The sequence below is a fragment of the Fusarium flagelliforme genome (assembly GCF_020744385.1).
Source record: "Fusarium flagelliforme strain FIESC 12 MPI-CAGE-AA-0113 chromosome Unknown B0J16scaffold_2, whole genome shotgun sequence".
Taxonomy (NCBI): domain Eukaryota; kingdom Fungi; phylum Ascomycota; class Sordariomycetes; order Hypocreales; family Nectriaceae; genus Fusarium; species Fusarium flagelliforme.
In genome coordinates, this window is record NW_025763504.1 from 5,198,869 (window position 1) to 5,212,613 (window position 13,745).

General features: G+C 49.4%; 5 protein-coding genes across 5 annotated transcripts; 3 read left to right on the forward strand and 2 right to left on the reverse strand.

Moving 5' to 3' along the window:
* Positions 1-215: 215 nt before the first annotated feature.
* Positions 216-3,038, forward strand: B0J16DRAFT_301097 (phosphoribosylglycinamide synthetase). Its single transcript, XM_046124578.1, has 2 exons — positions 216-268; positions 327-3,038. The coding sequence occupies exon 2, from the start codon at positions 443-445 to the stop codon at positions 2,834-2,836; it is 2,394 nt and encodes a 797-aa protein (XP_045987342.1). The 5' UTR covers positions 216-268; positions 327-442; the 3' UTR covers positions 2,837-3,038.
* A 58-nt stretch (positions 3,039-3,096) lies between these two features.
* Positions 3,097-5,939, reverse strand: B0J16DRAFT_335247 (PINIT domain-containing protein). The gene is made up of 6 exons (XM_046127048.1): positions 5,350-5,939; positions 4,893-5,198; positions 4,530-4,837; positions 4,348-4,453; positions 4,071-4,296; positions 3,097-4,018 (listed from the first exon to the last, which is right to left on the reverse strand). Exons 1-6 carry the CDS (start codon positions 5,552-5,554, stop codon positions 3,565-3,567), a joined length of 1,605 nt encoding a protein of 534 aa, XP_045987343.1. The 5' UTR covers positions 5,555-5,939; the 3' UTR covers positions 3,097-3,564.
* Positions 5,940-6,114: 175 nt separating this feature from the next.
* Positions 6,115-6,891, forward strand: B0J16DRAFT_369543 (uncharacterized protein). Its single transcript, XM_046130282.1, has 3 exons — positions 6,115-6,332; positions 6,389-6,445; positions 6,497-6,891. Exons 1-3 carry the CDS (start codon positions 6,170-6,172, stop codon positions 6,640-6,642), a joined length of 366 nt encoding a protein of 121 aa, XP_045987344.1. The 5' UTR covers positions 6,115-6,169; the 3' UTR covers positions 6,643-6,891.
* A 41-nt stretch (positions 6,892-6,932) lies between these two features.
* B0J16DRAFT_335249 (alkaline-phosphatase-like protein) lies at positions 6,933-10,057 on the forward strand. Its single transcript, XM_046127049.1, has 7 exons — positions 6,933-7,245; positions 7,306-7,350; positions 7,407-7,698; positions 7,749-7,876; positions 7,928-8,812; positions 8,870-9,324; positions 9,380-10,057. Exons 1-7 carry the CDS (start codon positions 7,049-7,051, stop codon positions 9,943-9,945), a joined length of 2,568 nt encoding a protein of 855 aa, XP_045987345.1. The 5' UTR covers positions 6,933-7,048; the 3' UTR covers positions 9,946-10,057.
* On the reverse strand, positions 10,058-13,427 carry B0J16DRAFT_335251 (nuclear condensing complex subunit). The gene is made up of 2 exons (XM_046127050.1): positions 10,624-13,427; positions 10,058-10,575 (listed from the first exon to the last, which is right to left on the reverse strand). Exons 1-2 carry the CDS (start codon positions 13,271-13,273, stop codon positions 10,166-10,168), a joined length of 3,060 nt encoding a protein of 1,019 aa, XP_045987346.1. The 5' UTR covers positions 13,274-13,427; the 3' UTR covers positions 10,058-10,165.
* Positions 13,428-13,745: the final 318 nt, after the last annotated feature.

Sequence of the window (13,745 nt, forward strand, 5' to 3'; positions counted from 1 at the left end):
AGCTCCAAGGGTTGTGTACGTGATGCTAAGCTTGCGCTCCCCGGATTCAGCAAGCTACCTATAGGAGGCTGAGTCATCATCGGCACGTTCTGATAAGACCGATAAGACTCCATGGATGGGTCCTCTGGCCCCTCCAACGCGGGGCTGCGAGCGCGGGGCAGGAAAGGAAAAGTCGAAAAAAAGTTTGGTGATAAACTTTAGTTCCAGTTCACCACCAACATTCTGCCTCTTAATAGAGCTGGTTACTCTCAAGGGTGAACCAATTGAAGTAAGTCATCAACCGGGCACATGAATTATTACGAGTTTCTGACAGTGGCCAACTAAAGTAGAAACTTACAAGACTCTTCGTTGAGTTTTACAGGGACCAATTCACACCCGCCGAATTTCGGAATCGCATATTGTACTGTTTGTTTTTCTCTCACATTTTTTCCCACGAACAAATATGGCCGACCTTCGAATTTTGCTCATCGGCAACGGTGGCCGTGAGCACGCTCTGGCTTGGAAGCTCAGCCAGTCATCTCGAGTTGAGCAAATCTACGCTGTCCCCGGTAACGGAGGTACTGCTGGATGTCCCAAGACTTCCAACGTCACTTCAGTCAAGGCCGAGGACTTCGCTGGTCTCGTCAAGTTCTCACAAGAAAATGGCGTCAACCTGGTCGTCCCCGGTCCCGAGGCTCCTCTTGTCGACGGCGTGGAGGGATGGTTCCGAAAGGCAGGCATTCCCTGCTTCGGCCCCTCCAAGGAGGCTGCGCGCCTCGAGGGTAGCAAGACCTACTCCAAGGATTTCATGAAGAAGTACAACGTTCCTACCGCCGCTTACGAGAACTTCTCCGATTACAACAAGGCCTGCGCCTACGTCGACAGTGTTGACCATGATGTCGTCATCAAGGCCACCGGTCTCGCTGCTGGAAAGGGTGTTATCATTCCTCAGACCAAGGAGGAGGCCAAGGCTGCTCTGAAACAGATTATGGTTGACAAGGAGTTTGGCGATGCTGGTGATGAGGTTGTCATCGAAGAGCTCCTCATTGGCGACGAGCTCAGTGTTCTCACCTTCTGCGATGGCTACGCTATCCGATCTCTGCCCCTCGCTCAGGACCACAAGCGCATCTTCGATGGAGACCAGGGTCCCAACACTGGTGGCATGGGCTGCTATGCGCCTACAAACATTGCTACCAAGGAGCTTACTGAGCTCATTGACCGCGAGATTCTTGAGCCCACTATCTCCGGTATGCGACGAGAGCAGCAGCCTTTCCGTGGTGTTCTCTTCACTGGCCTCATGATCACCAGCAAGGGCCCCAAGGTCCTCGAGTACAACGTCCGATTTGGCGACCCCGAGACGCAAACTGTCCTTCCTCTCATCTCTGCCGATACTGATTTGGCTGAGATCATGCTTGCTTGTGCCAACGGATACCTTGACAACTGCAAGCTGACCATTGACAACAAGTTCAGCGCCACTGTTGTTCTTGCTTCTGGTGGCTACCCCGGTTCTTATCCCAAGGGCAAGGCTATGACTGTCCAGACTCCTCCTACCGGCTGCAACATCTTCCATGCCGGTACCACACTTGACAGCACTGGTCTCAAGACCTCCGGTGGTCGCGTTATCGCTATCAACGCCGTTGGCGACTCTCTACGAGCTGCCGTCGATGCCGCATACGCTGCTCTTGACAACAAGGCTATCGAGTTTGAGGGCGCTTTCTACCGAAAGGATATTGCCCACCGTGCCTTCCGTTCTGCTGCCCAAGCTTCTATGACCTACGCCCAGGCTGGTGTCGATATTCAGGCCGGCAACGACTTCGTCGAGAAGATCAAGAAGGCCGTCGCTAGCACCAAGCGACCTGGTGCTGATGCTGAGATTGGTGGTTTTGGTGGTGAGGTTGATCTGTCCAAGGCCGGCTACCCTCAAGCCCCTATCATCGTCGGCGCTATTGATGGTGTCGGCACTAAGCTTATGATTGCCCAAGCCATGAAGAAGCACGACACGGTTGGTATTGATCTGGTCGCTATGAACGTCAACGATCTTGTTGTTCAGGGTGCCACTCCTGTCATGTTCCTTGACTACTATGGCTGCAGCAAACTGGATCTCTCTACCGCCGCTGATTTCGTCCAGGGTGTTGCCGATGGATGTCGTCAAGCCGGCTGTGCTCTGGTTGGCGGAGAGACTGCTGAGATGCCCGGCATGTACCAGAAGGATGATTACGATGCTGCTGGCTGCGCTGTCGGTACTGTCACTGCTGATGCCAAGCTTCCTCGAAAGGACGACATGGCCCAGGACGATGTTCTCCTTGGTCTTGGATCCGCTGGTGTCCACTCCAACGGTTTCTCCCTTGCTCGTCGTATCGTCTCTCACGCCGGTCTCAGCTACACTGATGCCGCTCCTTGGGACCAGTCTACCACTGTTGGCGAGTCCCTTCTTACCCCTACTCGAATCTACGTCAAGTCTCTTCTTCCCGTCCTTTCTGACATCAAGGGTCTTGCTCACATCACTGGTGGAGGTCTCGTCGAGAACGTTCCCCGCATGATTCCTGAATCCCTTGCCGCCGAGATTGAGTTCGGTTCATGGGAGATCCCTCCTGTCTTCAAGTGGCTTCGTGAGGCTGGCAATGTCGAGCCCCTTGAAATGTGCCGTACATTCAACTCTGGTGTCGGTATGGTTATCGCCGTCGAGGCTGCAAAGGCCGACGCCGTTTCCAAGACCCTCGCTGATGGCGGCGAGAAGGTATTCCGTATTGGTCGTCTCACTCGACGTGATCAGGGCGAGGCTTGCCTCATTCACAATGTCGATTCATGGAAGGCCGAGACGACGGTGCCTAGTAAGCGAAAGGATATTGGAGCATGATTGGGATAAGAAAACTGTGCGATTTATGGAGTCAATTGGGTTTATGGGATAGGATTTGTTAAAAATGGGGCTAGAAATGATGATTTGAGGACGAGATAGAAGGCATGCCTGCGACGATATTTTCGTCAAGCCTATTCAACGTGAATGAAAAATGATTTTATGCGTTTTGGAACTCGAGTATACCATTTAGATGAGAAGTTTGTCAGTGATCAAGATGAAGGTATCAAGCAAATCGAATCTTCCCGTTTGTAGGTTCATCGGGCCAAGCAGACAAAGTCCGACCATGAGGGCCGTTCCTCAAATTCTTGTATTTAACAGTTTCCGAATCTTGAGATGACGACGAAAGTAGAAAAGCCTTTTTATTGCTCTTTAAGATAAAACTGAGGCCTGTCCTTTCCCAGTCCCTTGTGAGAGTGGGAATCAATCATTAATGATGAGTCCCCTATCGCATATTTACTCCCTTACACCTCGCGAAAACAAACGCAATAGCAATGCCGCTAGTTATATCACCTCGTTCTTTGGTAACAAGGGAGTCCTTTTCCGTCCCCTCCAACGCCGAGTCAGAATATGCTGAAGTCAAAAGCGCCAACCAACACCAGAATTACCAAGCAGTTAGATGAGCTGTCCGCCAGAGACAATTAACTGCTATAAGATAACCTCTAAGAAGTCTTGCGTCTCCGTTCTCTCCGTTCCCTTTTCTTCTTCTTTCCTCTAGACTGGATGTCATCCTAGAGATACCCAAATCCATCAGGCGAGACTGGAGAGGAGCCAGATACGCCATTTGATCCTGAGTATCCATTCGTTGAAGTGTTCTGCCTCTTGGGAGGCGGAGCTGGCTCGTCATCATCAGAAAGGGTCAGGTCGATGATCGCGGCTACTGGGCGTTTGGCGCTGGTAGATGCTATGCCTCTAGGACCAGCCGATGAACTATCACGACTCGCCGCCACTGGTGTATTGACACTTGGAGTGGCGTTCTTAGGGGTCTCCATGCGGCGATGACCGATAGGGTTGACCTCTGATATCACCAGGTCATCGTCATCATCATCCTCGTTTTTAACGGAGTTGCCATTCGTCTGCCCCTGGCTGCTATCTTCAGAGGCTTTGGTATGCCAGTCACCATTAGGTTCAATAGTCACAGTCTCTTGACTTTTTGATGTCTTGGCAAGAATATCTCTTACATATCTGTTACCATAGTCAGTACTAATGTGTTTGATGAGATGCATCGAGACCTTACCCGTCAACAGCCAGCAGATCAAAGGTTGCGGATTTGTAACAAATGGGACATTGCCATTGCGGACCCTGTTCCTGCAGTTGAAGATATGATGTAGCATCAAAGCATTGCAGATGGGTGCAACTCAGGCCACGACATGGAAGCGCTAGGCGCATATATGACAGTGGGCACTTGAGCGACAGTACTTGTGAGGTTGCTACAACATCGGGATCCTGTGCTTTAGCATTGACTACAACGCACGTTAGAGTTGTATCCAATCGTTAAATATGCTGGTACTCACGTTCTTGCTTCACAGCCTCAATCGATATTTTCTTTCCATTAGCTATACGACTTGCAAGCTCTTCAACAGAAGTAATCTTGCAGATGTTGATCACAAAATAGAATTTCTGCGCCATGTTAGGCTTGCAACACAAGAGAGAGATGCCAAGATTGACGGGGAATCATGGCTTGATTGGAACTTGCCTTGGAGGTCAACGCATATGTAAATTCAACGTTGTTCGTATATTTTGGTCGAAGCCTGAGCGCTTTGGTGATGTCAACCGGTCTAGTAGAGCCAGGTTTGTTCTTCAAGCCGCGCAAGTTGGCTTTGATGTCACCACCATTGACCTTAAGCTCAGACTGGTGAGGAAAAGCGACTTCTTGCGTTCCTAGGCAGTCTCCAGCGCAGAAGACCATCACTCGGTACGAAGGATCATTAACACACTTCTGTAGATAATGGTGGTCTTCCAGTTTGATGGGATAGTTTACCGTGTTGCGGTGTTGCGCCATGACTTGACATGACATTAGCATACCGACCAAAGTTGGAAAAGAATGCGCATGACTTACCATCGCAAACCTTCACGTCACCAGCACGCGCCTCGATCTGGTAAAAGGGACTCGACTTAAAAGCAAGTGTCACTGATTGCGACCCGTTGAAGCGCTGGCCATTAGACAGGCTACCGTGGGTACTGGGAAATGACATGCTGGGCAGGCCGAACGGCGCCGAGGGGCCATGACCCTGCGAGTGCGAGTTTGAGAAAGTCGATCGAGAAGGAGAAGAGCCGATAGGCGAATTCGAAATACTATTGTGTATGCTCTGGCGGATTTGCTGAAGGCGCACAGGGTCGTTGGCGTCAACGGCGTCTTGAATGACTATATGCCGTGGCAAAACAGGCATGATTAGTTGTGGTCTTGAATAGTTTGAGATTGTGATTCAGAACAGATGTGCGGGAGCGTGTGAGTAAATCGCTTGTTTGGTGGAGCGCTCAAGGCAACCGATTCTATGTGAATTGACTGAACTTACGAGCGTGTATGCGACCTATCAAGTCTGCCTTGATTCCAGTGCTCTTAACGCCGTTTACCTGGCACACAGACGAGAGCTGGCGATTCAACAGTCGATTAACCTGTCGTGCAAGCGCGGTCCCTTCGTGCCGTAGATTTCCACCACCTTGTGAAGAGGAAGCATGCGCGGTAGAGTGCGAGACCGAGCTTAATCCCGAGGAAGCCATGTCGAGTATATCACCTTCCGTTTATTGGTCGGTATTGGTATCGTTATCGGGAAGGAGCGGACGTGCGTGTGAAGTAGAGAGCGACTGCCGATTTCGAGCTTGGCTAATGATTGCAGTGGTCGCGGTTGGCAACCGCATCCAAGGCAGATGCGCAGGCTGGTGCAGCCTGTATCGGAAAGAGGTACCGTGAGCGAACGCCCGATCAATTGTTGGCTATAGAGGAGAACAGAGTAAGGGGCATATACTACGCCACAAGTGAGTGATAAAGTTGGCGCATGCGTACAGCGAGTATGCTTAAGTCTCACCGGAGTACCCCAGAGCAAGAAAATGTTCTACTACTACGCGTACTTCGAGTTTGCCGTCGTCGCTTTCTCACGCTACTTAGTATGTCATGTTTGCCTGAGTCCAGATCTTGTCTGCAAAAGGAAGGCGGTGATAATAGGCAGAGGCAGGGGGTTTTCTAGTACGATGTCTCAGAAGCCCATACAGCCACAGTGCGCCACAGCCTCCAGTGTGCCCCTCTGGCCAAATCTAGGCCGTCCCAACTTTTTTTCTTAGCAGCAAAGACCGATAACGACTTTTTCCCTACCATCTTTGTTTAACCATATCGACAAAATGGCCAAGAGCGCGCGAGCAAGCACCAGAAAGGCCAACAACAGGCGCCTTGTCCAAAATGTTTTTGGACCTGCCGAGTCTGCTCGAAATGAGCGCCTTTCTGCCAAACTCCTTGAGCTGGCCAAGCAGCCCAAGCCCGAGTCTTCAGATGTGAACATGAACAGTGAGTGAGCTCGAGATTAAAAATAACCAGACAAGTCTTTGCTAACATTTCTTCAGCTCAAGACGAGGAGGTCGACCACGACTCCAACGAGAACGTCCAGGAAGACGAGACATGTAAGTTTGACCAAAATGTTTTTCTTTACCATCATTAACATGAGTGTTTAGCAATGGATGTGGACTCGGCGAAGAAGCCTTCAAGTGGGCGAATTGAAAAGAAGCGACCTGATAAGCGCAAGCAAAAATCTTCCAAGATTGTCTTCAAGTCTTACGGCAGTCGATCGAAGGCAAAGGGCAAGAAGAAGAGCGCTTAAAATGGATTATTTCGTTTACCAGGTTCTGTTTTTCTTTCCACTGGATCGGCGTTTTAGCAGCAAAATCTTAAGTCAATCAATGTCAATGAATCTGTAATACCCGAAATTTCTACATATCAATCAATCAATCTTTATCTGGCCCGCCAACTCTCAGCCTTGCCTTGTGTGGCTCAACACTTGAATCTCAACCAATCATAGAATACCACCTTTGTAGTTCGACTTGGCAAGGCTATTGCACTTTAACATGGATACCGCGCTCTCATCTCATCTCGACACGTCCATCCCTTCTGCGGCTGACACATTTCGCTGTCCCAGATGGCGCATTCTTGAAAATTTTTATTTCCTGTACCAATTTCACTTCTGTGCCCATACCAGTCACTCCTTTGTTCTATAATTGCCTTATATAATGGTGTCCTCTCGCACTCTGCTGCTGGTCGCAGCCAATCTTCTAATCCCAGCCTCAATTGTCGTATTCGCCTTGGGATTCTTCCCTTATAAGCCATTTCTACCAGGTCTGGCCGAGTTTGAATCCCTCGACTTTGGGTCCCCTCCTGATGCGCCATTCGATCGTTTAATATTTATGGTTGTTGATGCCCTGAGAAGGTTGAATGATAATCCCTGATAATCCATCCCACTTCGACACTCAATTGACTCTTGAAATAGCGACTTTGTGTATTCGGACACCTCGGGATTTAATTATGTGCAAAGGTAATGTATTGTAGCCGGTTATTATTTTGTTGGCCTGTCAACTCACTAGAATTCAGCCTCATCCGAGATGGCAGCGCAATGCCTTTCACAGCCAATGCGCGATCACCCACAGTCACTATGCCAAGGATCAAGTCCATGACAACTGGGTCTATTCCTTCTTTTGTTGATCTAATCTTGAATTTCGATGAAGCGGATACTTCATCAACTCTCGCATCTCAGGACACTTGGCTAGCTCAGATCAAGGCTAAGGAAATGGGCAAGCTCCTGATGTACGGGGATGACACTTGGCTGAAGTTATTTCCAAACACCTTTGATCGTGAAGATGGAACTTCCAGTTTCTTTGTAGCGGTATGCCTCCCGTATTCTGCTGGGGAGAAATATTACTGACATTAGCAAAGGATTTTACTGAAGTGGACAACAATGTCACCAGAAACATTGCTCCTGAGCTGGAGAACAACGACTGGGGACTCATGGTCCTCCACTACCTTGGCCTGGATCATATCGGACATAAGGCCGGACCCAAAAGGTTTGTTCGAGTGAAGCGGTTCATGTTGCTTACGAACTAACGTGATGAAAGCTCGAATATGGTTCCGAAACAGCAAGAGATGGACAGCATTGTCCAGACTCTTTTTGAAGCTATGGAGACCAAGCCGCATTTGGATTCAACCCTGCTCGTTTTATGTGGTGACCACGGAATGAACGATGCTGGGAACCATGGTGCTTCTTCACCTGGCGAAACATCGCCCGCTCTGGTTTTCATGTCTCCTAAACTCAAGTCGATCTCCTCGAAGCTCCCCGCACCAGCTCAGCCAAAGGATGAATTTAACTACTACTCTATGGTTGAGCAATCTGACTTGGCACCGACTATCGCTGCTTTGTTAGGATTCCCTGTATCAAAGAACAACCTCGGAGCTTTCATTCCTGACTTCCTCCCTTTCTGGCACAAGACTAGTGACCAGGTCCAGATCCTCGTCCGCAACGCTCGACAAATTCTCAACATTGTTACTGCTGCGTTTGGTGGCGAGCTCTTTGATTCGAAGAGCAATGTTGACCCATGTTCTCTGGAGAAGACTGAGATCAACGAGCTGGCTTGCCAATGGCGGAAGATTGACAGAGAGGCTCACGTCCTCGCAACCGGTGATAGTCTAGACCAGAAATGGCTTGACGAAACGTCTCAGTGGCTTCGACGGGCTCAGGATTTGATGAGTAGCATGGCTTCCAACTATGATATGCCGAAGTTGTATATTGGTCAAGCAATTGCTGCCATTGCTGCAATCGCAAGCGCAACGGTGGTCGTTAGTCTTGGGGCTCACCGTGATGGCCAAATTCTCCCCTTTAGCCTCCTGACCTTAGCTTACGGTGCGATGATGTACGCCAGTAGTTATGTCGAGGAGGAACAGCATTTCTGGTATTGGTGCTCAAGCATCTGGCTTTTACTCCAGGGCGTACTACATGTCCGAAGGTACGTACATGGGAAACACAACGCTAATGTTTCTTTGAGTTACTAACTAGATAATAGAAGGAACAGTCTGGAAGGGGTTGCTTGGCTCATTGTCGCCCTCGCGGCGTTGAGAATTACCAGAGGCTGGAATCAAACCGGGCAGAAGTTCGCGGGAAACTCTGACATCGTCAAAAGCTTCATCGTCACGCATCCGCAATTTCTTTGGGGCATTATCACTTTCGGATACATGATCTTGTCATTCCGACTGCTCGCACGTCTCAAAAGTCTCCCCTCCCTGGCGAGCACGAGTATCACTTCAGTTCTGCTCATGTCTGCTTATAGCTTCAAGCTTGATTTCACTAGTGAAGATGCTCCTGAGCTTGTTGTTGGCTTCGCCAGGAGCTTGAACGATCTATTCGTAGGCCAGTCGTTGCTTTGGAGAGCTAGAACTGCTTTCATACTTCTTGGTATCCTGTTTGGATATGGCATCTACCGATCGTTCACCGGTGGCCGGAACGGACAGATGCAATCAGGTAAGAACCCCTATTTACTGCACGGGTGGTCGCACAATAACTAACTTCACGGTAGCATACCTCTTCCACCATCTCTATACTCTCTTTGGCATGACCCAATCTCGTGCTACCAACATCCCTCTCTTCCTGTTGTCTGACATTCTCTTCCATGCACTCCAAGCCACTGACATCTCTGTAACTGGAATCACCATTACAGCTATTCTCCTTCAGTACACCACTTTCTTTGCTTTTGGCGGCTCAAACGCCATCTCTTCAGTCGATCTTTCGAGTGCATATAACGGCATCAGTGGCTTTAACTTCTTTGCTGTTGGCTTCCTCACTCTCGTCAGCAACTGGGCCGGGCCTATCTTTTGGACCTCTGCTGCTAATTTGCTCCTACTTCGCAAGTATCACGAGGGCCAACGCAATGCGTTCTTGCAGTATATCACCCTGCAAACTGTGTTTGTCTCGGCAACAGTTGCATTGGTTATGGCAGCTTGCACTTCGCTAAGAACGCATCTTTTTATTTGGACTGTTTTCTCGCCCAAGTACCTGTACTGCATGGCCTGGAGTTTAGGTCAACACTTGCTGATCAATATTGGTTTTGGTGGGTTGCTCTTCTGGCTAGGGTCACGCAACTAAAGCATAAATGATGTCTCCATACATGGATATTCGAGATGGATGTAAACAGGTGCTCATTAGTTTTAAGCTTCAAACGGGACTACAATTACAAACAATAGTAAATCAGATATATATCCCGTAATCCAAAGTCCCAACCCCGTTCTAAACCGCCAGGTATCCGCCTCATCTCATGATAATTCGTCCAAATCCCAGGTCGTTACTTCATCAAATGCTTGTTTGTTCAGACGTCTGTCATCTCTACATCATCACCATCCGACAAGAGATCATCTACAAGTGACTCTCTATCTTCTTTGGGGACCACTGTGTTATCGCTGTCTTCCTCCTCCTCCTTGATACTTGGTTCTTCTACAACAGACTTCTCCTCTTCGGGGGATTGTTGGTCTGCAAGCACCGACGTGCTCCTACTGGCACGTCGGTAGGTTGGTTGTGATTGTTCATCAAGAGCATTGACAATTTTGCCCAGACTGACATGAATCTTGTAAAGCTGGTTGCGGCTAGGGGCATCGGACAGCAGGCCTTCCTCGACAGCAATGCTGACCTCTTGGTAAGCCTCGCGAAGCTTCTCCTCGCTTGAACCAGGTGAAACGTGAAGCTTTCCGAGAAGCCCAGCGATAAGCTTCTTTTCCTCTCCTATCAAAAAATCAGTATACAGTTTGCTTGGTTGAATGTGTGACTCACTTGTGATGTTGCCTTGCAGCTTCTCCAGGATATCCATAGCAAAGTCCAGATGAACATCGCCATTAACCACCTTCTTTTCGGTGTCCAATAGGTTTGTAGGGCTGTAGCACTTCCGAGGATCGGTCCAGTCTACCAAACAAGCTCCAATGGCAGTCATGCTAACCATATCTTCGTCGACATCGACATCATCATCCTCTAAACTTTCACGGATATTGAATAGAGCGTGGATTGCGTCAAGGGCAATGGATCGCAGGAGATCCTGGTTTTCTGCTCGAGAGAAACAAAAGACGGGGAGAAAGTAGTTGAGAGCTTGTCGAACTGTCTGGTTGTGCGAAGAGGAAGGGTCAAAGTAGACGATCACAAGCGACTTAAGCAAGTCTTGGCATGCTTCTTCCTCACTTACAATGCGACCAAGCAAAAGCTTTGAAGCAGCAACGGTCGCGGCCGCTTGAACCTCAGGTGCTTTGGAACCGCCCTTGACCGCCTTGACGTAAACCTTGAGTAGTCCAGGAGTAGATGATAGGAGCTGAGCACCATGCACATTGAGAATATCAGTGAGGATATGTAGAGCTGTGATCTGAAGCGCTGTGTGGCCCTTGCTGAAGAAATGCATGAATAAGCTCAGATTCTCATCGGCAAGAGAACGGTCCAAGAGGGCACAGAGACCAAGACAAACCAGACCGCGCTCGCGCACGGGTGCTTCGTGGCTACGAACTGCTGGTACAACGAGGTTATTAAGCATTGCGACTAAGTCAGTGTTGTCTTGAAGATTGCTGGAGACATGAGTGAGCATGCACTGCACGATGTGCAGGCATTTCATGTTAACGACAATCTCCCTAACAGCCTTTTCTCGCGCTTCTTCCTCACTGAGCTCAGGGCTGCCGCCTCGCTTGCTTCCCTTAGTCGGCGTGCTAGGGCCGCTGACCTCTGATCTGGCCGAGTGGAAGCTGTCTTCAGCATCGTCTGGCGGGGGGTCATCAACAATAGTGTCGTGAACGTCAGCTACAGACTCGAGAACGATGCTGATGAACTCTCGCTCGCCAGCAGTATCTGGAGAACAGATACCCTGAAGCGCTTCGACAGCGAGCTTTGTAACTTCATCGGGCAGTTCGGGGATCGAGATGGTTTGTCGAAGCAAGGTAAACATCTTGCGTCGTCCAACCTCGTCAGAGTAGTCGAGGGTCAGTGCGATCTGTAGCAATTGCTCAACGATAAACTCTTGCTCCACTGTATCTTCTTCCTCATCATCCTCGTCTGCTTCTGCTACTCTCTTAACGGCAGTAACCAGAACGTGGAGATACCGTTCCAGGAAGAACGCGAGCTTAGTCACCTCGGGCAACTTTTCCTCGAGCAGGTTCAGATACTTGCCATCGCCCTCGACACGACAGAATTCATTGAAGCTCCTTGCCATGAAGACCGATTCGGCAGATAGGGTTTCCCAAAAGTTATCGTCAAACTCAACCGTTTCACGGTAATCCGGGCGTCCCTCCCAGAAACCCTTCATTGCTTCCAGAGCAACACCGTTCTCAACTCCAGTGTTGACCACATCGATTCGTTCCAACAACTCACAGAGGCCATCGAAATTGGGGGGTGCTGGTTCCGCGGCCGCACCATCTTCTTGGGGCGGTGCACCAGCACAGTCCTCAATCCATCGCTCTCGGAATAGGCGGCTTGCGGCCTTTCGAACATTCTCATCTCTGTCGCGAATACCCCATCGCAGAAGCTTCTCTCGCATCTTAACGGACAAGTGACGGAAATCGCCCAGAGCAGGGAGCAGCCGTGAATAAACAGCCCTTCGAGTCGCTGCATCTTGGTCTCGTGCGCGCTCGAGCAGCACTGACAATGTTTCTGGCAATATAGGGAGGTTGACGAGAAGAGATCTTCGCACATCAGCATTGGGGTCGTGTTGAAGGACTTCCAGAAGCTTTGCGAGCAGTCCACTGTCATCATCATCGCTATCATCTGAGTTTGTGCATCCCTCAGTCTGGTTTCCTGCAAGGCGGCCAAGACCCAGCACCGCCTGAGAGCGAACCATGGCCTCCTTATCACGAATCCTCTTAAGTAGTCCGTGACGAAGTTTCTGGAATAGCTCGCCATCTATCGCGTCGAGTGAGTTGATAATGTGCGAAATGAGCTGGGTTGATCTGAAGCGGACCACCTTGTCTTTGGCGGTCAGCATAGGGAGGATTGCCTCGAGCAGTTGCGCAGTCAGGCGAGTGCTTGGAGTCTCCGGCATGACACTCGCATCTTGATCGATCTCTCCCAATAGTTCGTTATCCTTTGCACTCGCATGTTGCAAGAACAACCCGGTAAATCGAATTGACTTTTCTCCAACGCTCTCCGATTTCTTGACTGGCATTATCTTACTAACGCAGCGTATGAACTCGCGATTGAATGCTTCTTCGTCAAATTCGTCGACTTGGGATTGGTCGGGATTTGTTGGTTCGTAAGCGCACGACTCTTGAATCTTTCGTAAATTCACAACGAGCTTTCGGTGTGTTGCTGTTGTTCTCTGTGCATCACGGAAGATAGCACAGACTTTAGTCCGTAACGCATTATCAGGGGTGTCTACTACTTCGGAGGCTGACGAGGCGCGAGAGGACCTCGTGGCCGAAGATTTCGTCGAACGGGCGGTAGTTCGTGCAGGCATTTCGGTGTTGTTGTTCTAGTCCATTAAATCGGAAAGGAAGCAGTGTTGATGGCTAAGGAGCCCAGGTTCGCATTGTTTGTTTACAAAATATTCCCTTTACAGCCTAGTGCTTGTTAGGGACTGAGGGGCTGATGTGGCGCTTGGTGGGAGAAACAGTCGACCCACTTCCTGGAGGAAAATGAGAGATCAGAGTGGCTTTAGGCAGGGTGGTACTATAGGTTTTGTATTCGTGTGATTTGGAAAGTTCTCAATTAAGACATACTGCAACGAACTCTTTGATGCAGCTAAAAACCAAGACTGTGCATAGATTGATCCGATATATCTTGCTTCGAGTGCTATCATGTTTTGGAATGAATTGTATACTTCATAAAGGCAGCAGCCATGCTAGGTACATAGGTACCTAGGTAGGCTAGCAGATTACCCGGCAGGAGCTAATCGATAAGCGCTCTTCCTTATCTAATTTTTTTTTTCT

What these genes read in the sequence shown, in the direction of transcription:
- B0J16DRAFT_301097 (XM_046124578.1), top strand. Translation starts at nt 443, where the DNA reads ATGGCCGACCTTCGAATTTTGCTCATCGGCAACGGTGGCCGTGAGCAC.
- B0J16DRAFT_335251 (XM_046127050.1), bottom strand. Translation starts at nt 13,273, where the DNA reads ATGCCTGCACGAACTACCGCCCGTTCGACGAAATCTTCGGCCACGAGG. An exon ending in GCTGCAAGGCAACATCACAA is followed by an intron (nt 10,576 to 10,623) that starts GTGAGTCACACA and finishes ATTTTTTGATAG; the next exon opens with GAGAGGAAAAGAAGCTTATC.
- B0J16DRAFT_335249 (XM_046127049.1), top strand. Translation starts at nt 7,049, where the DNA reads ATGGTGTCCTCTCGCACTCTGCTGCTGGTCGCAGCCAATCTTCTAATC. An exon ending in GGATTTAATTATGTGCAAAG is followed by an intron (nt 7,351 to 7,406) that starts GTAATGTATTGT and finishes ACTAGAATTCAG; the next exon opens with CCTCATCCGAGATGGCAGCG. An exon ending in CTTCCAGTTTCTTTGTAGCG is followed by an intron (nt 7,699 to 7,748) that starts GTATGCCTCCCG and finishes ACATTAGCAAAG; the next exon opens with GATTTTACTGAAGTGGACAA.
- B0J16DRAFT_369543 (XM_046130282.1), top strand. Translation starts at nt 6,170, where the DNA reads ATGGCCAAGAGCGCGCGAGCAAGCACCAGAAAGGCCAACAACAGGCGC. An exon ending in TTCAGATGTGAACATGAACA is followed by an intron (nt 6,333 to 6,388) that starts GTGAGTGAGCTC and finishes ACATTTCTTCAG; the next exon opens with CTCAAGACGAGGAGGTCGAC. An exon ending in CGTCCAGGAAGACGAGACAT is followed by an intron (nt 6,446 to 6,496) that starts GTAAGTTTGACC and finishes ATGAGTGTTTAG; the next exon opens with CAATGGATGTGGACTCGGCG.
- B0J16DRAFT_335247 (XM_046127048.1), bottom strand. Translation starts at nt 5,554, where the DNA reads ATGGCTTCCTCGGGATTAAGCTCGGTCTCGCACTCTACCGCGCATGCT. An exon ending in TGACGTGAAGGTTTGCGATG is followed by an intron (nt 4,838 to 4,892) that starts GTAAGTCATGCG and finishes TGTCATGTCAAG; the next exon opens with TCATGGCGCAACACCGCAAC. An exon ending in CATATGCGTTGACCTCCAAG is followed by an intron (nt 4,454 to 4,529) that starts GCAAGTTCCAAT and finishes AACATGGCGCAG; the next exon opens with AAATTCTATTTTGTGATCAA.